The 27,927-nt window shown below is 43.9% G+C and overlaps 2 protein-coding genes across 6 annotated transcripts in view; both read left to right on the top strand.

Moving 5' to 3' along the window:
• Window positions 1-21,322, top strand: part of celf1 (cugbp, Elav-like family member 1) — a 27,858-nt gene extending 6,536 nt beyond the window's left edge. For 4 of the 5 annotated variants that reach the window (XM_088333400.1, XM_088333401.1, XM_088333399.1 and 1 more), the window contains 12 exons: window positions 2,064-2,251; window positions 4,312-4,394; window positions 6,155-6,203; window positions 6,281-6,415; window positions 7,679-7,758; window positions 8,154-8,315; window positions 8,382-8,451; window positions 9,840-9,959; window positions 12,591-12,695; window positions 13,916-14,104; window positions 14,916-15,059; window positions 16,189-17,759. In XM_088333400.1, the coding sequence (XP_088189526.1) occupies window positions 2,074-2,251; window positions 4,312-4,394; window positions 6,155-6,203; window positions 6,281-6,415; window positions 7,679-7,758; window positions 8,154-8,315; window positions 8,382-8,451; window positions 9,840-9,959; window positions 12,591-12,695; window positions 13,916-14,104; window positions 14,916-15,059; window positions 16,189-16,316 (1,443 nt within the window). In that variant the 5' untranslated portion in view covers window positions 2,064-2,073 and the 3' untranslated portion in view covers window positions 16,317-17,759. Of the gene's footprint in view, window positions 1-2,063; window positions 2,252-4,311; window positions 4,395-6,154; window positions 6,204-6,280; window positions 6,416-7,678; window positions 7,759-8,153; window positions 8,316-8,381; window positions 8,452-9,839; window positions 9,960-12,590; window positions 12,696-13,915; window positions 14,105-14,915; window positions 15,060-16,188; window positions 17,760-21,304 lie in introns of those variants that run through there. The other variant, XM_088333397.1, reaches the window with a different exon arrangement.
• LOC148366601 (uncharacterized) lies at window positions 19,107-27,927 on the top strand. The gene is given in 4 exon segments (XM_088333395.1): window positions 19,107-19,569; window positions 21,305-22,060; window positions 26,845-27,746; window positions 27,749-27,927. Coding segments are annotated over 4 exon segments (1,974 nt in total). The 5' UTR covers window positions 19,107-19,376; the 3' UTR covers window positions 27,872-27,927.

Genomic DNA, 27,927 nt, shown 5'->3' with positions numbered 1-27,927 from the left:
CATTATTGACAAATTTGCCTTTTTCCGTACAGATTTTTTTGTATGTCGTACACGTCTTAAAATGCATAATAAACCTACTTTGTACGGCAAAAATGTACAGCTTGACAGGTATGAGATACAGTAGCACAACCTGGTCATGTCTCCTCTCTTTTTCTTCATAATGTACGCAAGGCACTGGAAGATCTTTGCCATCATCAGTCACATGGCTGAGGATGTTGAAGTTGGACGGGGATCTCAACTTTAGCCAGAACATTGAGTTTTGTACTGTTTTTGCTATGAGAGACCTCTTTAGACATAATTGGTCCGATGTTATATTTACCCAATGTAGTATTTTGCATTTTTTATTGACTATTGATAATAATTACAGCTAAGATAATGCCACTTGATTGTGTTAGGAAATAAATATTACAAATGTACCGTTTACCAAATTGTTCAAATAAGTTATCTGACTCCATTAACCAAACACCTCCTAATAATGCGTGCTCGTTTCTTTCTGAGGAAAGATGGACAAGAATAGCTGACATTTTCACAAAGGGGCAGATTTATTTTCTTAAAGTATTTAACTAAGTGAATTCCATCGAATTAGCCGAATTAGTGTCGCTCTTCGTCGAGCCTCTCTCTCGATTGTCCCTCCCGATCGATCTTCTGAAGTTCTTCCTCTGCCCACGCCTTTCTCCCAAGCTGGCCTGTCGGCTCCTCCCATGGGGCGGGCCAGGGACTCCCCACGTGGGCTCCACCTCGTCTCCTCGATGTCTGAAGAAACTCAAAACAACACCAAGCGTTTCCACGTCATCAGGGCTTTGTTCTGCAAACATCGCCTGCCATCTGCGTCAAAATTCTGTTATCAAAATTCCCCAGCCAAAACACTCCGCACTTGGAACGGCGCGACCTGAAGCTCACTCAGTGGAAATCTTCATTGCACTCGATAAATGTAAATTGTATTTAATCGTATAAAATATAAAATCCTTTTAATAGAAACGAGTAATCGATTTTTATTGGCCAACGCGTGTGTGACATTTAGTATTGTAGAATTTATATGATGTTTTATAAGAGATGTATTTTCACATCACAAGCACACCCATAATCGTATCCAGTTTCTGCAGCGCCTATGTCAATTCTTTGGTGCTCGGTATTGATGTCCAGAGGCAGAATTTGATCGGGATCGATACGAAAAAATCCGTCATCTTGCATCCCTAAGAAAAAATAAGGTTTTCCATGTGTCAACTATTTTCAAGGGATATTCTGTCAGTCACTCTAAGTGGGTGGCATAAATGAATGAAAACTTTATTTCGAACATTAAAATTAAAAAATTACAAAAACAATGAGTCAACAATGTTGGAAAAGGGGTAGTCAGAAGCAGATGCTTATTTTCCCTACCCCTTCATCTTCCCTAATTACATTTTACAGATCCTCTTCTCCTCTTGTGTCTAATATAAAAAGTCTCCTGGATATACATAATACATAGGTCGGATATCAACAATAGTCACATATGTTATACACTAATCTTGGTAGTACCCATCCCTCAACGTCATAATGCCACTAGTCACCAAACATCACTGCGGCACCAATGATAATAACAACAATAGCAATAATGACAGTTATGATATAACAATAGTAACAATAACAACAAATTTAACCACAGTTTTAAACGCAGTATTTCCAATCTCCCGTATCACTCATTTTCTTCATCTCTGTATTCCGCCAGTAATGTTTTTTGTATTTAAATTTGAACATTGTTTTGGACATTGTTTGATCTCATCTTGTAGATTGTTCCAAAGTTTGACTCCACACACAGACACACACATCATTTTCCTGGTGGTTCTCAACTTTGGGATTTTGAATTTAAGACAGCCCCTCAAGTTATAATATCCCTCTTTCCGAATGAATCGTTTTTGGATGTCTTCTGGTACTATGTTTTTGTTGACCTTAAATAGCAGTTGTGCAGTGAAAAAATTGACTAAGTCATCCAATTTTAATCATTTGGACTGCGGGAATAAAATATGAATATGATCTAATATCATAAATGGCTGAAGAAAATGACACATTGTTGCGTGTGCTCGCAGCGGCAAGAAGATGAACGGGTCCCTGGACCATCCCGACCAACCCGATGTGGACGCCGTCAAGATGTTCGTGGGCCAGATCCCGAGGTCCTGGTCCGAGGAGCAGTTGCGGGAACTCTTTGAGCCCTACGGCGCCGTCTACGAGATCAACGTTCTCCGAGACCGCAGCCAAACCCCGGCGCAGAGCAAAGGTAAAAAAATAATTTTCTGGGACTTAACATCATAAACCTAAACCTCATGACAGATACTCATCATATAAGTTAAGTCATGTTTGTTTGTGACATCCTCAAGTCTCAAAGGGCTGTACAGACAATATAGAGACATCATCAACGTGAAATATTGGTAATAATAGAGTGTCCGGTAGACATAATTCATAAGCTTTTGAATATAGATGTGTTTTAAGCCTGGATTCAGGGCCGTAGCCCCGCAAATGCACATTACGCACAATAAGTAGGGCATCAAGTGCCCAGGAGGGCACCAAAATAAATCAGGGTCGTGAAAAAAAGTGTTAAGTGTTTATAATATGCGCTAATAAATATTTTGTTTGTTTGTTTGTACATGATTCAATTGTTTGTTTGTTTGTACATGATTCAAATTGAATCGTTTCTTGTACATGATTCAATTGTTTGTTTGTTTGTACATGATTCAAATTGAATCGTTTCTCCGGCGCCGTCACGAATGGCAGCCACTCCAGCAGCTCCCGTGTTATTTTCGATTGTTCTCAGCTCAGGGATGCTGCTGGAAAAGTGAATTTCCCTTCGGGGATGAATAAAGTATCTATCTATCTATCTCTATCTATCTATCTAATATGCAGAAACCAGGGCAGCGCGGCGGCGCAATTCTGAGGTCATGAGATTGAACCTCCTGTGTGGAGTTTGCATGTTCTCCCTGTGCTTGGGTGGGTTTCCTGAGGGCACTCCGGTTGCCTCCCACATTACAAAAACATGCATGTCAGGTTAATTGGCCGGTCCAAATTGTCCCTAGGTGGGAATGAGCGAGCGAATTGTCTGTCCCTGTGTGTCCTGCCCACTGCCCGAAGATAGCTGGGATGGGCTCCTTCGCCCCCGCGACCCTACTGAGGATAAGCGGTGCAGATCATGGATGGATGGATGGATGGATGCATAAACCAAATTTCCAGAGAAAAGGGGTGAATCTGCTTTGTGCCCCAGTCTCACAATGCCCCCCCTCCCAGTGGTATGTCCGATTATGCCTCATTCGCAATTGGATGAACACCGGTGCGAACATGGCCTCCAAACGGCAACAAGAGTCTAGAGCGCAGAAAAGAAAAAAACAAGAGGAACCGAGATGAAGTTCATGCGTCGCTTGCCGGTGGTCAATGTTAAAATCTATCTATCCGTCTATCCTGGTCATATCCCTCAAGAGGGGTGACCGACAGCAAGACAAACACATACAATAACAAAGAAAAGAAAAGAAAAAAGTGGGAAAATAAGAGCAAAAAAGACAGACACACATTTTTTGGGGACCATGGCCAACCCAAATGCCCAAACACCCAAACAAGTGAAGCACCTCGGCACCTAAGTCGGTCATGCTTTCGTCCCTTCAGATGAAACGGGTTTTGGTTTGAACAAATTTATTGACACTAATAACAAAAACAATCATGACAATCTCAACAGCAATTAAGCACATTCACAATATTATATTCCAATATAGAAAGCGGCCATGTCACTCGGGTCAGGGTGACACATCACACTCTTCTGTTCAACAGCAGGGCCCGACAGCTTTCGCTGGTTTACCCCTGCCGCATCATACAGGTGCCCTGTATGATGTCCAAATAACCACCCCTGATATATCATTTGTGCTTAGAGCACCTAAATGGCTAGCAAACACCCTGCCTGGATTTAAACACTCCCATTGAGGCTGCAGATCGAATCTCGGAGGGAAGAGCAATCCACGACACTGGGGACCGAATGCAGAATGCTCTCAAACCCGCAGATTTCTTCTTGGCTCTTGGGATCACTCGTAGACCGGCATTTTCCGAGCGAAGGCTCTGAGCAGGAACAAAATGGGAAATGATTAAATAAATGAATTAAATCATTAATAATTAAACAAACAAGACGATTGTTTCCACAAAAAAGTGCGACAACGTAAGACACACGCACTTTTTGCTATAATCATGTGTTCCCTGTTATCCATTCTCCAAGTTCCAAAAATGCTCCTCAAATGAAGTTTTGGAATGGCAAAACCGCCTCTCCAAGAAAATCTTCCTCATGTTTGTGTTTCACGTGGGCAGGTTGCTGTTTCGTCACCTACTACACTCGCAAGTCGGCCTTAGAAGCGCAGAACGCTCTTCACAACATGAAGATTCTTCCGGGGGTGAGTAGAAGCAGGGACCTCCTGAAAGATGGCCAGTTTCCATGGAAACAAACACATATAAAAACACCTACAATATCCTGAATTTCTTTTTTTGTTTCCAGTTTTTTGAAAGCTTTTTATTAATTTTTTGTACAATTAGAATGGTCTTTATTGTCATTGATAACAATGTATTAAAGATTGTTTACAACGAGATAGGACGTGGCACTCCAGATTCAGATTTACTTTATTGTCATTCGTGTACACGTGTATACAGAACGAAATGTCGATACATCTGACCCGCACAGTTTCTTTGAACGTCAGCCGGGATAGATAAGATTAACCGTGTCTTCGTCAGAATTTTAGCGCAGCAGTTCGTCATCTCGCGGTTCGATGCCACTTCCGGTTGTTAAATGGTCCAGTTTATTGTCCAGAGAGCGAACGTTGGAGAGGAAAATGGATGGGAGAGGCGTTTTGCAGGGTTTAGCCTTTAGCCTAGCTGTTAGCCCGGCCCGACAACCTCGCTTCCTCGTCCGGCGGTCACGCCGCTGTCTTGCCACTCTGCCTCGCTGCTTTGTAGGCCGCTGGGTCTTGTTGACATAGCAGTCCGTGGCTAATAAACACTCCCGAGTGGTCGTAGCACCGAGCGCTTGATGTCTGGATGATCGCATATCCAGCAAAAAAAAACTGCGATCGTATCTTAATCTGCAGTTCGAGCCGACTTTGTGCGCCATCAAAACTGAGTCGAAGACTGGATCTTATGGCCGACGTGTAAAAAACCGTTGCGAGCCGATGCAGCCGCAGCCGAACAGGGGCATAAAAGACAGATGAACTTGATGAATTTATGTTTAAGAAGATCTCACTGGTTCAATTTTATGAAGAGTTTCAGGTAGTATTCATCCTGGAGGCCGAGCTTTCTACCGCATACCTGTCAAGCTGTAGGTTTTTGGTGTACTAAGTAGGTTTATGATGCATTTTAAGACGCGTACGACGTACGAGAAAATCTGTACGGAAAAAGGCAAATTTGTCAATGATGGGTACCATCCGGTATACACCAGACTATCACCTTAAGCCAAATCAATCAAGTCAACCGAGTTCGCCACGGTAGCCTCTATCTCAGTATCCTTTTTTTCGTTGCAAACGAAGCGAGCGTTTGATGCTACTGTGCGCATGTGTCTGCCGCTGTTGTGCCTCATTTCGACTCCCCTGCAAAATCCTCCCCCTCTCGCGTGAACGCGCATTCCGCTGCGCTTCCGACAATAGCAAACGTATTCTTTATAATAAGCTTATTAAAACAATAAAGCTATTGTCGGAAGCGCAGCAGAATGCGCGTTCACGCAAGGGGGGAGGATTTTGCAGGGGAGTCGAAATTAGGCGCTATACATCAAGTTTGGTTTACAAAATAGAAACGCCAACTCATTTTTTCCTCCAAAAATATCTTTATTTACAAATTTAGATTTAAAGTGTTATTAATGGATATTATAGTTACGCTGATTACAATTGTTCTTGGGTTTAAAAAAAAATAAAAATATTATTAAGAATATGTTCAGAATGATATAACGAAAGACATGTACAATATAACATGTTAAACTACATAAATGAAAAAAAATGGTTTAAGATGATTTTGTATTTTGTAAGGGAAAATAGGACAATTTGTAAGGGCATGGAGCCCTGGAGCGCGACAGGTACGCTATCTGATCAAGTAACAATGATGAAACTGTGGTTGATGGAAATGCACCAAAGAGAAAACGAGTCCTAAAACAGAGATGTTTCCTCTCCTTCAGATGCATCACCCCATCCAGATGAAGCCGGCCGACAGCGAGAAGAACAACGGTAAGCATTTGTGCGGACCGACACCTTTTCCGTCCGGGTTTTCGTCGAGTTAGTTTTTCCATTTTTGTGCGCCGCAGCGGTGGAGGACAGAAAGCTATTCATCGGCATGATTTCCAAGAAGTGTAACGAGAACGACATGCGCTTGATGTTCTCCCCCTACGGACAGATCGAGGAATGTCGGATACTCCGGGGACCCGACGGACTCAGCCGAGGTGATTGCCGTTTTCTCGACAAGACCGAGATAGAATTGACATGAGCTTGTCCATTTTGGAAGTTTTGATCATTTTGAGGCCAGTTCCTAATAATGCCCTTTTTCTGGAGGAGGCTTGACACCAATGTTCCCTCTAAGCTGCGCGTGTGCGCAATTGCGCACTGCCCAGAGCTTTTCCGCGCACAAGAAAATCTAGCCGGCTCACAAAAGTCCGGGCTCGAAATTGCTAATTAAGAAGCCAATTAAGTCAAAGTTACAGTACATGAAAGTAAAAATACAGGGGATCCCCTGACGCTGTGTTATTTCGAAGTCAAGGTCGAAGTAGAACGAAGTTGAGTAAAGTCAGTAGAGTTTTCCGAGAACCGGCTTCTTCGGCTCGGCTCGCTAAAAAGAACCGGCTCTTTCGGGTCCCAAACGGCTCTTCTGGTTGTTTTGCTTCTTTAATACCAACATGACCAAATATTATGTAAAATTATGCACAAAATGACTTAAAGGAAGGGGGGAATAGAACAAAAAAGAAGAAAATACCCAAATGAAAAAAAAGTGAAAAGCTGAGAAGAAAAAAAAATAAACAAATAAAATAAAATGTAATAGAGAACAAAAAACAAAGGAAAAATGAACACAATGAGATTGTTTTAAAAAAATTTAAAAAAAAAAGAAAAAAAAGTTTGTGTTGCATTCAAATCATTTCCAATGATATCAAGTCAATCTTGTTGCCAACATTGTACTTCCACTCAAAAATTTGATTAAATACAGTTGTGTACCGTGCGACCGACTCAATAAGCCCCCAAAAATGTTAGTATTATGCGACAAAAGATACCAGGAAAAAAAAGAAATGGAAATCTTGTTGTAAAAACAAATGACGTTTGTAGGCAATCGTACAACCTTTGCAATAATACATGCGTCGATTCATTCAAAAGTGAAAAATAATTTTGCATTGCCGCAAAACGTAACTTGTTGTCAAGTTTTCTACATGTTTGATAATGATTTAGTTGCCACGCTTGGGATTGCCGTCGCTCACTGTTGTTTCAAGCGTCGCTCGCCGACGTTGTGTGAACGCTCAGACCCTTGAAAAACGACAGGGAACATTGCTTGACACTAAGACTTTTTACATTTGTCAATAGCGTGGTGTGTTGTTGCCTGATATGCTTATCTATTGAACAGAAAGCACTCTCCACGGACTAACATCTAAACTCTGCTGTTCCCGTTTGTCCTGGTGTCAGTCCACTTCTGTTGTAGACATATGAATGTTTGTGTCTTTCAGGATGCGCCTTTGTGACTTTCACAGCGCGACAGATGGCCCAAGGCGCTATCAAGTCCATGCATCAGTCCCAGACCATGGAGGTATAAACAAGTCATTTTGATTTGTATAGGAATAGGAATCTCAAAGGGCTGCACGGATCAAAGATTATCGCACCACCCCCTCATCCAAAACCTACATGAGGGCAAAAGTTGGACGTCCCTGCAGCAGATGGAAATCTTTGTGCCCAGTGTTACACCGCCTCGTGTTCGCGTCGATAGCGAGTCCGCCTCCTCTCTACTTCCCGCAGGCTTTTGTGTCTCTGTCTGTCCTAAACAGCGCTGAAGTAGCTAAGTGTTACGTATTGAAGGGGATGGTTAATGAGTGCTGAAGAAACCCTTGTACAGTAGTAGTCTAGGAACCAAATTTCAAAACAAACTTGTAAGTCAAGGCGGCAACCTATCCGACGGCAGATGTTCCGTCTATGTCTTTTCCTCAGGGCTGCTCATCGCCCATCGTGGTGAAGTTTGCCGACACGCAGAAAGACAAAGAACAGAAGCGCTTGGCAATGCAGTTGCAGCAGCAGATGCAGCAACTCAGCGCCGCCTCCATATGGGGGAACCTGACCGGACTGGGAAGCCTGGGACCGCAGTATCTGGCCGTAAGTGTATCCGTGAGAGAAGATGGCCTGACGGAGTTGACGAAGCCTAACTTTCTCTGCGCGCAGATTTACCTGCAGCTTCTGCAGCAGTCCGCTTCCACGGGAACGGCACTCGGCAACCTGCATACCGCTTCGGGTATGTCCAAATCGGATGCGTGTCGCTTGCTGGATGAGCATTGTTAGGAATTGAATATTAAAACGTAGCGTTGACCAAATTGTTCGAATGAGTTATCTGACTCCATTAACCGAACACAACCTACATTCACACAACAATGCGCGCTCCTTTCTTGATAGAAAAGTTGGACGAGAGACCGGCATTTCCACACGGGGTCAGATTTAATTTCTTAAACAGTTTTTTGTATTATATTTATTTATTCAGCCAGTATGAACCACAAACATGATATATACAAGAAATCATTTGACACGCAAACACTCAATAATGATAAAATAATAGATTTAAAAGAATAAAGAGAATAGAGTAAAAAAGATATTGTAGTGTATAATACAAGGTCATTATATAGAATAGTTTAAAAAGAAGGAATATGGAAATAACAAGACTAGAGTAGAATAGGTCGGAGGAACATAATAATACCATACATAACAACCTAAATCAATTCCCGTTGAACATACGGATAGCGCAAGGGTAAAAAAACTCTTTAAGACGTGAAGTCTTGCTCGCAATGGAGCGAAGACGGCGACCTGACGGCAGGTCATCAAAGTACCTGAGAGCGGGGTGACTGGGATCCTCTATCATTTTCAGTGTCCGTTTTCTAGTTCGATCGATGTAGATACTTTGCAGGGACGGGAGGCCAGTACCTATTATTTCCTCTGCCGTCCTCACGACCGATTCCGTCTTTGACAATTCTTTCTGATTGACGCGACCAAACCAAACTGTGATTGACTTAGTTATAACGGATTTAATGATAGCACGATAAAAATGGACTAGAATCGATTGACGGACTCCGAATGATTTGAGTTGACGAAGGAAGTAGAGCCTTTGTCTGGCTGACTTTAGAATATCGGTAGCATTGACAGTCCATGTGAGGTCAACTAACAAGTAAGTACCCAGAAACTTGAATAAATGGACCAGTTCCATACAAAGTCCACTTAACTAAGTGAACTCCATCGAATATGGCCGAATTAGTGTCGCTCGAGTTTCCGTCAATCCTCCTCTCTCGATCTTCCGCTTTTTTCTCTCGCCCCATGTTTTTTCCGCAAACTGGTGTGCCAACTCCTCCTATGGGCGTGCCAGGTCAGCCCCCCACGTGGGCTCCATCATCTCGGAGAAGAACGTCCCGATGTCTGAAAAACTCATAACAGCAGAGCGTTTATAAAATCAATGCCTGTTGTCCTGCATAAGAGTCCTGTTATCAAAATATTTTGCATTTTGAACGGCGTGACCTGAAGCCCACTCAATGAAAATCTTTATTGCACTCAACGAATGTAACTTGTATTTAATCGTATAAAACCCTTTATAGTCAAATGTATAAAATCCTTCAGCATGCGGGCATTTGTGTGCATCAGGTCTTAACGCCATGCAGAACTTGGCCGCCTTGGCGGCAGTGACGGCGGGCCAGGCGTCTGTATCCGGCTCCGGTGCCATGACCACGTCGAGTAGTCCACTAAGTGCATTAACGAGCTCAGGTAAGAATGCGGACGTGGCCGTGTTTGAGTTCTTTCTGGGGGTGGGACCTCTGAGGCTGTGTCCTACAGGGGCATAGTGAATGATTAACACCATGACTATTGGACGCCGTTTGTCACATGTGTCAGAGCCGAGTCGAGGCTTTACAGACCATTCCTCTGAGGTTTAGAGATAAGATGAATCAAATCACCCTTAGCCGTCATTCTCTATTTCACCACTAGAGCACACCAGAATGAAGGATCATTTCGCCAATGTGATACTGATTTGAGTTCAAAGACCAGAATAAAATAGAATATACCTTTATTGTCATTGTTACAACATGGGTTGAATATATTGTGACGACGAAACTGGACGTGGCACTCCAGTACCACATTTTACAGTGAGGATAAAGAAAACAAAGAGATAAAGGAACAAAGAAGATTTTTGTACTGTCCTTGATTGCATAGGCTTTGTTTTCCTCCGGAGGGGGGGTTGTAAGAGGGGGTGAGGGACAGACAGAGATGGCCGGATCCAACTAGATGTTTGATCTTACTGTACACACGGTCCAGTGTTTTTTCCCTAATTGCTCAGTCCACGTATTGAATGAATTTGGGAAGTACAGTCCTTAAGCATGCCCGATTAAAGTCGCCGGCGACGATAAAAGCTCCGTCGGGGTGTGCGAGCTGCTGTTTATTGATAGCAGCGGGCAGGAGATTTAGCGCTATGCTAACGTTAGCATCCGGTGGAACGTTAGCATCCTGTGGAACGTAAACAGCAACCACAATGCTAGAAACTCTATATCGAGTGAGCAGTGTGTGTCAATGATTTGGCTGTTATTGCAGCGCATAGTCCCCCACCCCTGTTTTTACTGGAGTCTCCGTCTCGGTCGTGCCGGTGTAGCCTGCGTCCTGCTCGTTGGACTGTGGCGTCGGGGAAGCCAAGACTCCGTGATGACAAAAATACTGCAATTCCGGACGAAGCGGTTTGTGGCGCTCCGCAGCTCAAATTCACTCATTTTGTGGACGATGGATCTGGCATCAGTCAGGAACATGCTCGGAGGCGCTGGTCTGTGTGCTAGCCTTCTTAGCCTAGGCCCGACCGACAGCTTTTTACTTTTGCTCCGTCGTTGTCGGCAGGCAGATCACCCAGGGAGATCCGGTGGTCTCTGTATATCCCTCGGGATGTTGTGGATGTTATTGTAGTTGTGAAAGGAGTCGAAGGGAAAATATGAGGGAAAAAAGAACACTGAAAAAGACGAACTGGAGCCCCTGAAGCAGCTGCACTCGCGTGCGCCGCCATCTTGGAAAAACTTGGAATAGCGTATGTCTGGACATTATCAGCTAAAATAACCTGTTGAGTTTATGGTGTAGGATAGTGGTCAACGAACAACTGGGATGAATTTTTCCACCTATATCGTACTTATTCAGAATACACTCATGTTTTTTTTTCACCCCAAAATTTGGATGTGTGTTATATTGAGATTTTGCTGTAGTATCTCACTGAAACGGATAGTACTGGTTTCCATGGATACCAGTAGCAGGAGAAGCCTGATGAACGGACTCAGATACAGCACCTCCATCATCTAGTCACTGTTCTTTTTCGTTGTAAAGCGTCATCCTGCTCTCCAGAGATTAGACAAATTTTGGCTTTGACGGGCAGTGCCATACTCCAGAAATACTACAATACAGAAATACTACAAAAATCTTGAAAAAGACCACAGAATTACTACAACAGGTGGTCTGCGCAGCCCTTTGAAACTCTTTGTGATTAAGGGCCAAAACAAAAAATTTTGCTTACTCGTGCGTGATGTGATATAAAAGTCAGTCAAGCCATTTTTAGTTGTATAGCCCTTAATCACAAAGAGTCTCAAAGGGCTGCACAGACCGCAGATTATTGCAAGCCACAGACTATTATGACAGCATCCCCTGATCTAAAACCTACATGAGGGCAAGGAAAAACTCAAAAACCTCAACATGAGCAAAATGAAGAAACCTTGAGAAGGGACCGCACATGTGGTAATTCTCCTTTCAGGATGACCAGGCCAAAATGGATGTTGCAATAACAAATAATACACAGATATTGTCAACGAAAAAATATAGGTTATTCATATGCTATTTAATAGAAATGTGTTTTAAGCTTAGATTGAAACATTTCCATGGAGGTTGCAGATCCAATCTCAGGGATCTCTCCACAGCACCGGGGCCCCAATGGAGAACACTGTTGGATTTCTTCTTGGCTCTAGGGATCACGAGTAGACCAGCGTTTTCAGAACGAAGGCTCCGGATCGGAACATAGGGGGAAATCAAATCTGAAAGATATGAGGAAGCAAGTCCATGCATGATTTGGTATGATACCAACAGAACCTTCAAATCACGCCTTAAGCTAACAGGGAGCCAATGCAGGTTAGCTAAAATCAGGGTCATGTGGTCAAACTTTCTTGTCTTCGATAAAAGCCTGGCTGCAGCATTTTGTACCAGCTGAAGTCTCTTGATTTTGGACTTCGGGAGACCGGAGAGTAGGGCATTACATTCATCAAAACGAGAGGTAGCAAACGCGTGAATTATAATCTCCGATGGAGAAAAAGAAGTTGCCTATCAAATAATAAGCGTGTGCTCAAATGTCTTACGTGGCTATGGCTGGGTTTGTCGTATCAGGCTCGTCCCCCACCTCCAGCAACGCGTCATCTGTCAACCCCATGGGAACCCTGCAGTCTCTGGCTGCCAGCACTGGAACCGGTCTCAACATGGGCTCGCTCGCAGGTAACACATTTCCATACCTGTCGCGCTCCAGGGCTCCATGCCATTACAAACTCTCCTATTTTCCCTTACAAAATACAAAATCATCTTACACCATATTTTTTATTGATGTAGTTTAACATGTTATATTGTACATGCATTTCGTTATATCATATATATTGTTCATGAACATTCTGTTGTGAGTTGCTCGACATGAATGAGGTTTATTATTGAAAAAAAGTTCAAAAATGAAGTCGCTTGGATGTTCACTTTCGAAGGAAAAAATACATGCAAATAGAATGAAGTAGAATAATACATTTTCTTATTTTCTGCATTCAATTATTGTCGGTAATATGCTGATTCAAGGGATAACCACAAACCTGTCTTTTTTCATTTTCTCCTTTTCCACTTCCTTTTTTTTCTTTAACTTCTTTATACATCAATAATGATTTGTCATAGAATGCATCAAAGCAAGTGAGCCGTTTGAGATTCAGATTCAGATTTACTTTATGGTCATTCGTGTACACGTGTATACAGAATGAAATGTCGATACATCTGACCCGCACAGTTTCTTTGAGCGTCAACCGGGATAGATAAGATTAACCGTGTCTTCGTCAGAATTTTAGCGCAGCAGTTCGTCATCTCGCGGTTCGATGCCACTTCCGGTTGTGAAATGGTCCAGTTTATTGTCCAGAGAGCGAACGTTGGAGAGGAAAATGGATGGGAGAGGCGTTTTGCAGGGTTTAGCCTTTAGCCTAGCTGTTAGCCCGGCCCGACCGGCTCTCTTGAATGAGTTGAGCCGAAAAAGCCAGTTCTCTAAAAAGAGACGGACTTCCTTTCACTACATAACTACCACATGAAATCTGAGGCGGCAGACGCATGCGCACAGTAGCATCGAACCGCTCGCTTCGTTTGCAACAAAAAAACCATACCGAGATAGAGGATACCGCGGCGAACTCGTTTGACTTGATTGATTTGCCGTTTCGTCATAGTCGGTGTAGTACCGGATGACACCAATCAGTGACAAATTTGCGTTTTTCCGTACAGATTTTCTTGTACGTCGTACACGTCTTAAAATGCATCATAAACCTACTTTGTACGGCAAAAACCTACAGCTTGACAGGTATGCATTTCCCAACTGTGTTTTGGATCTGTCGCTCGATTTCACAGCTATGACGTGTGGCCCCGGAACGTATAAGTGGCTATAAACCGGGGTTGAGTGCATGATTGTTTGCGTGGCCTAGGAATGGCGGCGCTGAACGGCGGTCTGGGCTCGGGAGGTCTGACCAACGGCTCGGGCAGCACCGTGGAGGCCTTGAGTCAGGCCTACTCGGGAATCCAGCAGTACGCCGCGGCCGCCGCGCTCCCGGGCCTCTACAACCAGAGCCTGCTGTCGCAACAGAGCGTCTCGGCTGCCGGGAGCCAAAAGGAAGGTGAGGGTGAGCTAGCCCGGCAGTAGAGGAATTGAAATCCAAATAAGAAACGGCAGATTGCCAAACCGGAGTTTTAAACGGCAAAAGGGGCTTTAATCTTGCATGTTAACAGACTTTTCTTTCTAAATTCATGTGATTTGTGGGCTGTGCTATTTCGGAGCAGCCCAAGAAATATGCCCCAAAATATGCTCAAAAGTACACAGAAGTCTTGGCGGGAGAGGGAGAGACGTTTATTTATCCTCGTCAGAGTTCAAAACAGATTTCTCATTCGTCTAAGAGACAATCAGCATTTTATATCCTCAGACAACATCTCATGTTTTTTAGCGCGTCCCCCTCGCGATGACGCACATGTTTATCTCAAAATGCACGCTACCAGACACAATGTTTTTCCCCCAGAATGTTTTCGTCCTCTTTCGATTTTCCAAAGTTACACAATTTCCAAGAAACTCGTTGGGGTCAGCCTGACATCCAAATTCCTGACTTGACCGCATGTTCCACGCCAAGCAGAAAGTTATTACTTGGCAGCCCAAGGCGATTAATAATAACATTCGCTGACATTTAAACTCAAGAGAAACAAGCCTGGAATTTCCCGTTTTAAACTAACTTGTTCTCCTTATGTCAAGCCCGACTCCAATAAACCACGAGAGCTACCGGTAGAAATAAAACACTGGACAATGTGTATAGCGGCATGAAAGATGTTCACAGAGCTAGCCCCACCTCCATGGATCCGATCACCCGTGTCTGTCTCTCACCCCCAAATATACTGTGCTTCCTTCCAGAGGAAAAGAATGACACATGTGTTACTTTGCAGGTCCAGAAGGGGCCAATCTGTTCATCTACCACCTGCCCCAAGAGTTTGGCGACCAGGACCTGCTCCAGATGTTCATGCCCTTTGGCAACGTCATCTCCGCCAAGGTTTTCATCGACAAGCAGACCAACCTCAGCAAGTGTTTTGGTCAGTCGCACGCCACAAAAGATTCAAACACGGGATGGTGATATGATTTTGAATGGATAGTCTAGCTTGGAATGCTCACTGCTGACGTTTAGCATTTATTATTATTAGAAAATTAATATATACTACAGCCATATCCCCCTAGTGGGAGGTGGCTAGAGTCGTTTCTGACTCTTTTTGGGAGATTGATTCAAAGGAGGGGATTCCCAGCCCCCTCGCTCAACCGAACTGAGGTCTTGGGAGTCATTAGGTGACCAAACCCCCCAATTCCAACCCCTAATGCTGAACGCCAAGCAGGGAGGCAACGGGTACCAATGTTTAAGTCTTAGGTATGACTCGGCCGAGGCTTGAACCACAACCTCCCAGTCTCGAGGCGGGCACCATACCCCCAAGGCCACCGAGCCAGTTAGAAAATTAAATACATTAAATTGTATCGTTTACCAAATTGTTCGAATGAGTTATCTGAACCCATTAACCAAACACAAACTTCATTCTCCTAACAATGCATGCTCGTTTCTTTCTGGGAAAAGATGGACAAGAATAGCCAACATTTTCACACGGGGGCAGAAATATTTTCTTAAAGTATTTAACTAAGTGAATTCCATCGAATTAGCCGAATTAGTGTCGCTCTCCGTCGAGCCTCTCTCTCGATTGTCCTTCTCGATCGATCTTCTGCCCACGTCTTTTCACCAGCTGCCGTGCTGGCTCCTCCCATGGGCGTGCTGACTACTCCCATAGGCGTGTCGACTCCTCCCATGGGCAGGCCAGATGCCAGCTTCACCGCCTCCTCGCCGAAGGGCGTCGCGATGCCTAAAAAACTCATAACAGCAGAGCTTATCAGAACAACTTCTCCAAACAATGTCTGCCCTCCTGCGCCACAGAGGCTCCTCTTGCGTCAGCCGTTGTCCCAGTTCCTGCTGTTTACTGTAAACATCATTCTCTACTAGGTTACAATGACCTCGCCCCACAGCTCAGCCAGTGAATATCTTTTGCATTTAAATGTAAGTTGTATTTGATTGTAAAAAATCCCTTAGAGTCAAAAATAAATAAAATCCTTCACCCACAATGGTCAGAAATGGGGATTCGATCGAGCACCCCTCTCTGATGTTCCAAATGTCTGTCCTCCCCTCAGGTTTCGTGAGTTACGACAACCCGGTGTCATCCCAGGCCGCGATTCAGTCCATGAACGGTTTCCAGATCGGCATGAAGAGACTGAAGGTGCAGCTCAAGCGCTCAAAGAACGACAGCAAACCCTATTGAATTGGGGCGGGGGGGCCGAAGGGAAGGAGCCCTTCCGGTAAGTCCCGTCGCGAACGGACCGGATTGTCCCGTCTTCTCCTTTTCCCGTTTGTGCACTGTGTTTTCCAAACTGCCGCGTTTCCTTTTTGAGCTCTTTTGTTTGCCGTGCTACTTTTGAAAATCTTCATCGTTACCACGTGTTGCACTCGGGAAGCTTCTTGCCCAAACTTTTTTTTTTCTCTTGACGTAAATGTGCCTGACTTTGTTTCAATGTTCTCCTACTGGGGCAGATGTGGGATTCCGGCCGCTGATTTCTTGTTCTGCGTTGAGAAGCCCTCCTGAGCTATTACATATAAGTGAAGGAAATGCCTGATGACTCCTTTGCTGATTTTGAAAGTTTCGATCCTAAGATTTGAACGGCAAAGAGGACAAGAAGCAGCTGATCTTATTGGCAAAGGGAACGAGTGCATCGAAAAAAATGCATCGGCTGCTCCAAAACTAAAATTTGCCTGTAAAGATTTCATAAGCTACTACGAAAACTTTCCAAATCAGACGGGGATCAAACCTTTTTCTTTTCGTCTACCTTAGCGGGTTCATCTTGTTGTTGCCACTTTTGCTGCTTCGGATCACACAAATTACAGACGGAGAAGGAAGTCTATCAACTGATGGGTTCTAGAAAAAAAGATACCATCAGTTCTTGTGAATGAGTTTGACACCGCTAGTCTATAAGATAAATTCATGTCAGGATTTCGTGCATCCAAGTGTGGAGTCCAGGAAACGTCATCGACACGACTTCAGTTTTTCCTTCAACGTCGCAGGAGTTGTGAAAACCTAGATTCCTGCAATATTTCTAGTCCTTCAAGGCTGTCACTCAGCGAATTGTGCTGTTTTTTTTTTGCTTTTAATACGTATATTTCTACGCCCCGAAGCCACCGAACCACACGGACTGCCGCCTTGATTTAAGAGTGCCCGGTTTACACTTTCCGTCGTCGGCGAAATAGAAACGAAAGAGAAAAAAACCCCTCGGGATTTGTCGCGATCCGAAACACGGAAGTCGAGGAGGAAAAGCGACGACGCGACAAACGCTCTGGAGCCGGGACGTGGCTCTTGTAGATGGAAGGAATCGCCTCTTCTATTTTTATATCTCAAAAAAGGATTTTATACTACTGGCGAACTGTTGATCGCCCGAAGCTGCTGTTAGTTTTAACCACTGTTGGGTGCCACCACTCGGATGGATCTTCTGGTTTGTGCGTGCGTGTGTGTTGCTGTCGTTTTCACAAAATGTGTTTGATATCAAATGAGGTTTTTAGTTTTCAACTCATCTGCCACAAAAAAAAACCTTTCTTGTCATATTCACAATATTTATTGAGCAACACAATGATTGTTTACAGGACACCGTTTGTTTTTATAGAAATCTGCCAATGATATTCATTTCACATGGAATAATAAAAGGACTTCAGCTAACAGTGTCATATTCTTTGATCTATTCCAAATTTGAATAAATAGAGCTTGAACGAGATCATTTCTTCCTCATGCAGTGAGGCTCTTTAACTCCACCTGGGGACTAAAAGCCCACATGAAACCACACCCCTAGATTTGCATATGACCCTATTCTTATGACAGTGTGTATTTTCCGTAGCACTATTTAAATACTCTATTTCAACACGTTATTGGGTATTTTTGTATTTTATAACTTTGATTTTATGATTTTAGTTTTCAACACAAGGATACTGCAGGAAGGGTGAATTTCCCTACTGGGATTGTTGGGAATTAAATATTAAAATGTATCGTTGACCAAATCGCTCGAATCAGTTATCTGACTCCATTAACCAAACACAACCTACATTCACTCAACAATGCGCGCTCGTTTCTTGATGGAAAAGATGAACAAGAAAAGCCGTCATTTTCACACGGGGGCAGATTTCATTTATTCCCGTAAACAATTTTCTCCACTAGGTTGCGCTGACCTCGCACCACAGCCCAGTCAGTGAATATCTTTTGCATTAAATGTAATTTGTATTCGATCGTATAAAATCCTTTATAGTCAAATGTATAAAATCTTTCAGGATGAATAAAGTATATATCTATCTGAATAGATTTGGTAATATTTGAAGTATTCATCACAGCTTTTATCTTCATGATTTCTTTCTTTAAAAATCCAGGGTGTCTGCCTCTATTTCCCCCATCTTTCCTAGGAGGCGTGCTAACGGTGAGCAAAACGAGAATGCTGTCAATTTTTAAGTCCCAGTGTGTAATATTTGACCTCTAGATGGCCCTGTATAGTCTAATGCGAACGAAAACCAGTGCCACAGAGCACAGTGTAGCTGCAAGATGCCAGATAAACTTGGCGGTGACTTCTTGAGATTTGACTATGTAAAAGAAATACAAATTTATGATTTATCGTTAAAATTAACATTGCTATGATAGTTTTATGTATTTTTGCCTAATATTCATATTGTGTGTGTGTTTTTTAACAAGGTTTTATGTACCACTAGGAGGCACTGATTCAGGGTTGTCAAACCTTTTTAGGGGGGAGCTGAAAGCTACTATTTGATACTAATTAGTGCAAAGTTTGATATGCATTTTTGAAATAACTTATGTCATTACTATTTTGTTACTATGTCAATACCAGGTTAATTATTAGAAGAAAGGTTAAATAGACTCATTCAATTAGTTGAAACATAATTTACTAGTAAATCGCAATGACCCAGGACTCGCAGGCACCACGTTGGAGAACCGCACACTATTACCCACTGTCCCTTTAAAACCCGAACCACAGGTGAGCGCATGCGCAGTACCCACCTACGCGGACCTGACTTCCTCCCCGTTGCGCATGCGCACACTGCTCATCATCCCGGACCAGTTAGAAGTGGCGACGTAGTCTCATTTAAAGACGTCAAAACAAACGTACGAGATAAGAAAGTCTTCAAATTTGACCATAGAGACCTCCGACGTCGTCCTAAGACATAATTCCGTCCTAACTTGATATTATTGTCGCTCAGCGCCACCGTAGTCGCGCCTTTAGCTTGTTAGCATTAGCCTAGCCGGTGGCTAACAAATAGCGCAACCTTAGCTAACAAGATGCTAAAGGTTGAAATGCTGCGAGCGTTGGTCAACGAACGGCTGAGCGCGGCCGTGGAAGAAATCTTCGCCGTGTTGGAAAAGACCATCGTGGACTACGAAGACGAACTGGGTCGGACCAGAGAGGAGAACCGGCGACAGCGACGAATGCTGGACGCGGTTTTTAGACGCGACGCGTCCGCCCAGGCACCAGGTGGCGCTCTTTCCTTACCTTATTTCGAAGTCTGGAGACGCATTTCCGCTCAAATGGATGTCAACTTCCGGCTTAGATTCATCGTCATTCGGGTCAATTTATCAAGTTAACATTTTTTTGTTCAGTTCTAGTCAACAGAGGAGGGATTTATTCACGTTTAATAAGGTATTAAAATAATATTTTGCTTAAGTACTGCACTGCCCTCAGATAACTAAGTACTTTCCAGGTCATTATTTAAAGGGACAGTGCGTTGTACAGACGATGCTCTACTTACTTTCCGGACAATCTTTCCTAAGTTGAATTTGTTCGTATGTTTAATGCGTGTACGAGTAACCTGCATAGTTTTGTGTAACACTAAAGGGCTTAGATGTCATTTCACCAAATTTGTGTAGCGCTTTTCAAGTCAATGAAGAGCTCCCAAAGCGCTTTACAATGTGCTTCACACTTACCCATTCACTCACACACCAATAGGGAGTCAGCCATGCAAGGCGCCTACCTGCTTATTGGGGGCATTAGGGATTCAGTGTCTTGCCCAAGGACACTTCGAAATATAACACGGGGGATCCCAAGACTCCTGAGCTAATGCCGCCTATCTGAGAGGTAGGATCTGAACCATTAGAGGATGGTACCTGAGAGACCAATCCATTTTTCCATCCGTTCTAGTAAGAAACATGACTTGACTTGTATTTAAACATAAACATTTCATAAAATATTATCCTTATTAAGATAAATAAAGTTTAACTTACTTTTGGAAGATGCGCTTCAAGAGGTCCTCCTCCGTGGTAAAAAGTGGCCTAAAAAAGCAATCCAACCATTTTCTCAACCGCATCAGGCTTTCTTATTCCACTTTCGTTTCAAAAGAAACGGCTCACCTCTTCTTTACACTTTACACAAACCATATTGACTGGACGCACAAGCTATTAAACAATAAAAATGTCAAAGTTCTTGGCGTACTGGAGATACAGTGCAGTGTGTTTACACATAAACTAGGAGGTAGAAGCCGGATTTCTTCTTCAGGGTTGATGCTGGGTGAGCTTTGACAGCGCCACACGGCGGAAAGAAGCACTACAGTGATGTCCTGTACTCAGAAAAAGGTGCACAGGATACAAAATCGAACTTACTGCAATGTCCGGATATTTTTCGACATCGAGAAAAAAATGTTCGTGTCTACTGTTTTACATAAGTGGAATGGTCGTAAGTAGGGGAGCGTCTGTATTTAGTGCCTCCATTTTCACACGGGGGGAGATTTAATTTCTTAAACAATTTAACTAAGTGAACTCCATCGAATATGGCCGAATTAGTGTTGCTCGAGTCTCTGTCAGGCATCCTCTCTCTCGTTCTCTCGCTTTCTTCTTTTGGCCCACGTTTGCTGGGGTGGCGGTTCCTCCCAAGAGCGTGACAGGGAAGCCCCCCTGGGCTTCATCACCTCCTCGCCAAAGGGCGTCCTGATGTCTGTCCTTGTGCGTCTGGCCTTCTCCATCAGCACTCACAGGAATTCTGTTATCAGAAATACGTCTGATGCATTCCGCACAGCCTGACCGTCTAATGTACCTTGAAGAAAAACAGCCAGTGAATATCTTGCATCAAACTCAATAAATGTAACTTGTATTCGATCGTATAAAATCCTTTATAGTCAAATGTATAAAATCCTTCAATACCATTATGTCGTAAATTCCCAAACGTCTGTGCCGACGATAGCCCGACCTCTCGTTTTAATTGATACGTTCTACCACAGATGCGCCGGAGCCCTCCCGCGTCAAAGAGGAACTGAAAGAAGAGGCGGCGGCGCATGCCTGCATCGTGGTGGATGCGGGCGTGTCGGTGGCATCTCGCGTCAACGTCGAGAGCGAAATCAAAGAGCGCGGCGGGCCAGAAACGACGGCGCGGGAAGGCGAGCGCGAAGACGCCGAGCCGGCCTTCCCGCTTCCTCAAAGACACGCCCCCGGTCACCCGTCTTCACCTCCGCCGCCTTACCGGTGTCCTACCTGTCACATGACCTTCAAGTTCCACTCCACCTTTTTGGGCCACATGAAGAAGCACTCGGGCGACAAGTCCTACACCTGCGGCGTGTGCAAGACAGCCTTCCGCTTCCGTTCCACTTTCGTCAACCACGTGCGCTCTCACACGGGGGAGAAACCCTTCGGCTGCCAGGTCTGCGGGGCCCGTTTCAGCTTCCGCTCTTCGCTTTTGCGACACGCCCGCCTCCACACCGGCGAGAAGCGCTTCGCTTGCGCCTTCTGCCAAAAAAAGTTCCCCAGGAACTCCAGCCTGGTGGAGCACCTGCGCATCCACACCGGGGAGAAACCGCTGGTCTGCTCCGTCTGCGGCATGAACTTTCGCTTTCACTCCAAGCTGGTCAAGCACGTCAGGACGCACGGGGAGCAGAAGGCGGCGCCGTGCCGGTTCTGCGGCGCCCAATTTGTTTCCAAGCTGCAGATGGAACGCCACGCCTGCGATGGCGGCGGTGCCGGCGCCGCTCCGGCTCGCTTCGGTATGTGAACGGGACAACCGCAAAAGTTTGCGGTGGAACGATCGTTCCGCTGTGCCGGGCGTCGGGAACTTGTACGGCTCGGGGATCGAATACAACTTGCGCCGACCATATACAGTGCATACGAAGGTTTCAGGGTAGGAAATTCCAGTATTGCCTTTATTTACAAAGATCAAAAATAAAGTACAGTACTATTTGCTGCCCCAAGAGTTTCCTGAATAATAGACAGTGAAAGCGCACGCCCCTTTCACCAACTTCAATAAGCTAGTGTTAGGAATTCAATATTACAAAATGTATCATTTGTCAAATTGTTCGAATGAGTTATCTGACTCCATTAACCAAACACAACTGACATTGCATGTCCGTTTCTTTATGGAAAAATGAACAAGAATAGCTGGCATTTTCACACAGTGGAGGATTTGAATTTCTTAAATAATAAACTAAATGAATTCCATTGAATTAGCCGAATTATTGTCACTCTTCGTCGAGCATCTCTCTCGATTGTCCCTCTCGATCGATCTTCTGAAGTTCCTCTGCGTACGTCTTTTCACTAGCTGGCGTGCCGGGTCCTCCCATGGGCGTGCCGACTCCTCCCATGGGCGTGCCGACTCCTCCCATGGGCGCACCAAGTGCCTGCTTCACCACCTCCTCGCCGAAGGGCGTCGCAATGTCTAAAAAAACATCAGCAGAGCGCTTATCAAAGCAATGCCTGACGTCCTTGTGCGTCTGGCCTTCTCCCGTCAGCACTCACAGGAATTCTGTTTTCACAATATGTCTGATGCATTCCAGACAGCCTAACCTTCTAATGTACCTTGAAGAAAAACAGTCAGTGAATCTCTCTACTGCATCAAACTGAGTACATGTACTTACTTTGTAGTTATTTTTATAATAATAAATGTATAAAATCCTTCTTTAGCTATCGCTTCAAGTCTGTTTGGGAAACAGTGCTCATGCGTGCTCCCATGATGCTCTTCGTGTTACCGTCACAGTTTAGAGTTCATCGACGGGGAGGAGGGTGTCCAGCAACACGCAGCCAACGTTCAATCGGCCCGAATTAAAGACATTTTAGCACGAAGTCTCGGAATTTGTGGAAAGGAATCACCCGGGAAGAGCAATGAATGATTCGGCTGTCGCTTTGTTGCCTCGCGCATTTCTGTCAGACTGGCAAAAGCCGGCAAAAGCAGACGTCATTGGATCCGTTTTTCAATAAACGCGAGGCAAAAAGGTAAATGAGTGTTTTTATTATTTGCTTTATTCTTTGTTATTTTACGTGATGTCATTTGACCACGTCATGTATCGTGTAGTGCAGCAAAAAAGCGAGCGCTACGAAGCACAAGAAAGATGACAACCTGGAGATCCGACGTGACCAAACCGCACTGTTTTTCTTTTTCGGTTTTGGGGTCTCTGGGATACCCGTAGAAGCAAGACGGCTGACTGTTATTTCAGCTCCTTTTCTGTGAGCCTCATGTAACGACCCTGAATCATGCGCCTCACGAGGGTTGACAGTCACTCGGTTTATTGCCTTCAGCACGAGGCGATAGAGCTGAAGGTCCGGCAAGCGCAGAAAGCGCAAATTTCAACTCTGTTACACCCACGTTATTTCAAAAAACATTTCACGTTTAATTCTGCCTCTTGCGTTCATTTGTGATCAAAGGGGTCACAAATTAATGTGACGTGATGCGTATGAAAAAATGAATGCTGAATGCATTTCTATAGCGCTTTTCAAGTCAATGAAGAGCTCCCAAAGCGCTTTACAACTTGCTTCACACTTACCCATTCACAAACACACTCATAACACCAATAGGGAGTCAGCCATGCAATGTGCCTACCTGCTTATTGGGGGCATTAGGGATTCAGTGTCTTGCCCAAGGACACTTCCACATATAACACGGAGGAGCCGGGAATCAAAGACGAGCGCTCTAGCTTTTGCTTTCAGTTTTTATTTGAATTGATATTCTTTTGCATGCTAATTAGGAGGATCTGTGTCTAAATTAGTTCAAATAGAATGGTAAACAATATATGTTTTTGGTATTTTATCATTTTGTTTATTATTCTTATCGATCTACATTTTTTAATGATTTCTTTTCACCAACAGGAGGCGCTAAATAATAGGCAGTGTCTGTTTAACCGATGCCCATACATCCATTCAAATCATTTCTCGACGATTCATTCTTTAGTGTATATCCAGTTCCTCATTATTGTATAAAGTGTTCCGTACAAAATGCAAAAAAGGACGATGACGTTGAGACAAAATCCTTTCTTTTCTTCTCTGTCTGATTTTTTGTCTCCATCTATTCTATCTCTCGTTCATCTTGCTTTCTATATCTTTTTCTCTTAGTCTCTATTTTTTCTCTTTTCCATTTTTCTATTCCTCTTTTCTCTCGTTCTTTTTTTAAGCTTTTTTAAAACATGTTATTGTAGTTGTATTGTTGTAGTATTTCTGTCATAATACTAATGTAGCAGTATTTTGTATGATAGTATTACTGTAGTTGATTTTCCGAGTATTTTGGAAGTGTTTCCATACTAGTATCTTTGTGGTATTTCTGTAGTATTTTTATATTACTTGAGGTGATATTTTTGTAGTTTTTCTATTGTGGGGTATGGCAGGGGTTCTTATCAGAATGAAGACACTAAATATGACATTACGTTTTCTTGTATTTTGTAGTTTGTTGCCGACACATAAAGAAACGGTAGGGACGAAGTTGTCACACAAAAAAATCACGTTTTTATGAGTAGTACTGTACTGGTAATGAGATTATATCAGATGCCTTTTCTTATGTCATCTACATTGACGTTTATTATTTTAATTCACTTTTGAATGAAATTTATTTTTTGGTTTGTATTTTATATCGCTGATGCTATATTTTACTAGTTATTTTTTGTTGGTTTTGTGTTCTATACAGCCTTTTGAGACCTTTTGCAATAAAAGGCTGTACAAAAAAATATGACTTTATTTGACTATTGTCATTCTATTTCGACCCATTTTGTTTGGCGGGCGGGATGAAACAACCTGCCGGGCCCCCTTAGGCTTCCAACCCTAACCCTAGTATCGCCCAAGGCCCCCTTAAGCTCCGAACCCGGAGATCGCCTCGGCTATAAACCAGTTTGACTCGGAAATGTGAAACTGGACCCTTATTTCTTCCGAGGAGGAGCGCTGCCATTGCGCATGCGCGGTGACGACTCGGGAGCTCGTACGCGGTCCAAAGTGCCTTTCGTCGCTGTTTTTCGTCTAAAAGTGACATTTTCACGCTTTTAGCGACTTTTTGTGTCGCTATTAAACATTCGTCGTTGCCATTTAACGCACAGAACACATCGTAGATTGCAACAATCTGCTCTTGGCGCACTTTGGCCTTATCTAGCATGCTAGCTTCCGGTTAGCTTGTTAGCTAAGAAAGAGGCGGAAGTGGACAAAAACATGAAAGAATTAAAAGATGACAAAGAAATGAGAGGCTGTCTGCAAACGTGCTTTTGAGAAGGACAACAAAGATGGACTCGACAGGTTGGTTGACCCACTTTAATTAGCATCACTCATTGAAGCCTCTAGTCAAGGAAAAACTATGGCCCGCGGGCCGTCCGCGACCCATAAGGCCTTTTAGTCCGGACAGCCGAACGCGAAAATGACATTGTGCACTAGAGTCCAAAATACTACTGACGACAAATGTAGTTCCATCAAGTACCGCTTTTTCCCGGTTTGCCTATTTGTGTGTCTACAACAAAATTAGTACTTCAGAAATACTACACAGTTACTCCAAAACTGTACAGTTTATTGTTTAACACAATGAGCTCATGTTATTTTGCTTTCGTTCGGTCCGAACAGAAAAAAAATGCTACAGAAATACTATGAAAATACGACTACAGTAAATCTATTATAGGAATACCATATCAGAAATGCTACATTTATACTACAGAAATGAAAAAACAACAATACTGCAGACCTACTACAAACATACTACAGAAACCACAAAACTACCACCAAAATACATCTACAGAAAAAAACCCAAAATACATCTACAGCAATACTTAACAATTCTCTAAAAATACTACTTTAGAAATATAAGAGAAACACTATAAAATACTACTTTGGAAATAATAATAACTACAAATAGACTAATACATTGATTCTTTAAACACTGAAATACTTCTACAGAAATATTACAATGCTACAAAAATACTTACCAGGGAAACGGTACGGACATGCATCTACAGGAATACTACAAAAATACCGCATTAATACATCTACAGTAATACTAAACAATTCTACAAAAATACTATTTTAAAAATAGGAGAGAAATGCTACAAAATACTACTTTTGAAATAATAATAACTACAAATAGACTAATACTTTAATACTGAAATATTTCTACAGAAATATTACAATACTAAAAAAATTGTATTATTACAATCGCTGATTGCTCTAGTTTTGGGGAGACCAGAGAGCAGGGTTTTACAATCTTCTAAACCAGAGAAGATCAATTACTGCATCGGCACTTGGAAATCCGGCTGTATCCTTAAAGTATAAAATCGCCTTTGAGGTTCTTTTTCAGGAATCCGGAGAGCAAGGAATTACGGTCATTCAAAACCTATGCGGCAGCGTCTTTGTGTTTGCCTTAGAAAGGAATGGGCAGAGTCCGGCTCCATCGTTTTTATCGTTTGAATAAATCACTTATTGCTTTATTTTTGGAGAGTCCAGAAAGCAGGGAATTACGGTGATCTCGATGAAGAACGATAAAAGCACGTGTAAGTTTTTCTGTGTTTTCCTGAGAAAATTGTCCTTTTCTGTTGCGCAGAGGTCCAACATCGGACACCCGAACGTCTTCGGTTCCAGGAAATGGAGGAAGAACTAACGGGTGGCCATTTTGAAGAGGAAGACGCGAGCGCCGACCGGATGATTCGCGTTGTGGTTAAAAGTGAAAGCGAAGACGGCGAAGGCGAAGTCCGGACAACTCCGGACGACTCCAGGAAGCCTTTAAAATGTTCTCGCTGCGACCAAACTTTCCAATTTAAATCGGACCTGATGATGCACGCTCGGAGCCACGCCATGGAGAAACTCTTTGGCTGCTCCAAGTGCGCCAAACACTTCTCTCAGAAGAGCACGCTCACCGTCCACACGAAGAAGCACAGCGGAGAGAAACCCTTCGCCTGCCCGGCGTGCCCCGCGACCTTCGGCGACCGCAACACCATGGTCAAGCACACGCTGACGCACACCGGAGAGAAACCCTTCGCCTGCGCCGTCTGCCACGTCCGATTTGCTAGGAAGAGCAACCTCGAGGATCACGGGAAAACCCACAGCGGGGAGAAACCGTTCGTTTGCTCCGTGTGCGCCAGGACCTTCGCCAAAAACGTCAACCTGAGGGCGCACATGCGCATCCACACCGGAGAGAAACCTTTCTCCTGCTCGCTGTGCCGCACGCGCTTCCGCTTCCGGTCGTCGCTGATCCCGCACATGCGCTCGCACTTGGGCGAGGACTTCGCCTGCTCCTTCTGCGGCAAAGTATTCGCGCGCGAGACCGGCTTGACGGAGCACCAGCGCGTCCACACGGGAGAGAAACCCTTCTCCTGCTCGGTGTGCCACCAAACCTTCCGGTTGCATTCCACCGCGGCCAACCACATGAAGACGCACAGCCGGGAGAAACCGTTCGCCTGCGCCGTGTGCCAGTCGCGTTTCACGCTGCGGGCCACCATGTCCAGGCACACATGAGGACGCACACCGGGGAGAAACCCTTTGACTGCTCCGCGTGCGGAGACAAGTTTTCTTACAGATATCAGGTCAATAAACACAAATGTGCTGCAGAGAGCAACGGGGACTTGGTTTGATGAGTTTTTCCACGTCTCCGCCTTGAACTCAATAAAATATTTCGTGGTTATCAAAA

Source organism: Urocampus carinirostris, chromosome 4 (genome assembly GCF_059441175.1).
Source record: "Urocampus carinirostris isolate Australia breed hairy pipefish chromosome 4, RoL_Ucar_1.0, whole genome shotgun sequence".
In the NCBI taxonomy this organism is placed as follows: domain Eukaryota; kingdom Metazoa; phylum Chordata; class Actinopteri; order Syngnathiformes; family Syngnathidae; genus Urocampus; species Urocampus carinirostris.
The sequence above is the reverse complement of the archived record's forward strand: the minus strand, read 5'-3'. Positions and strand labels throughout refer to the sequence as shown.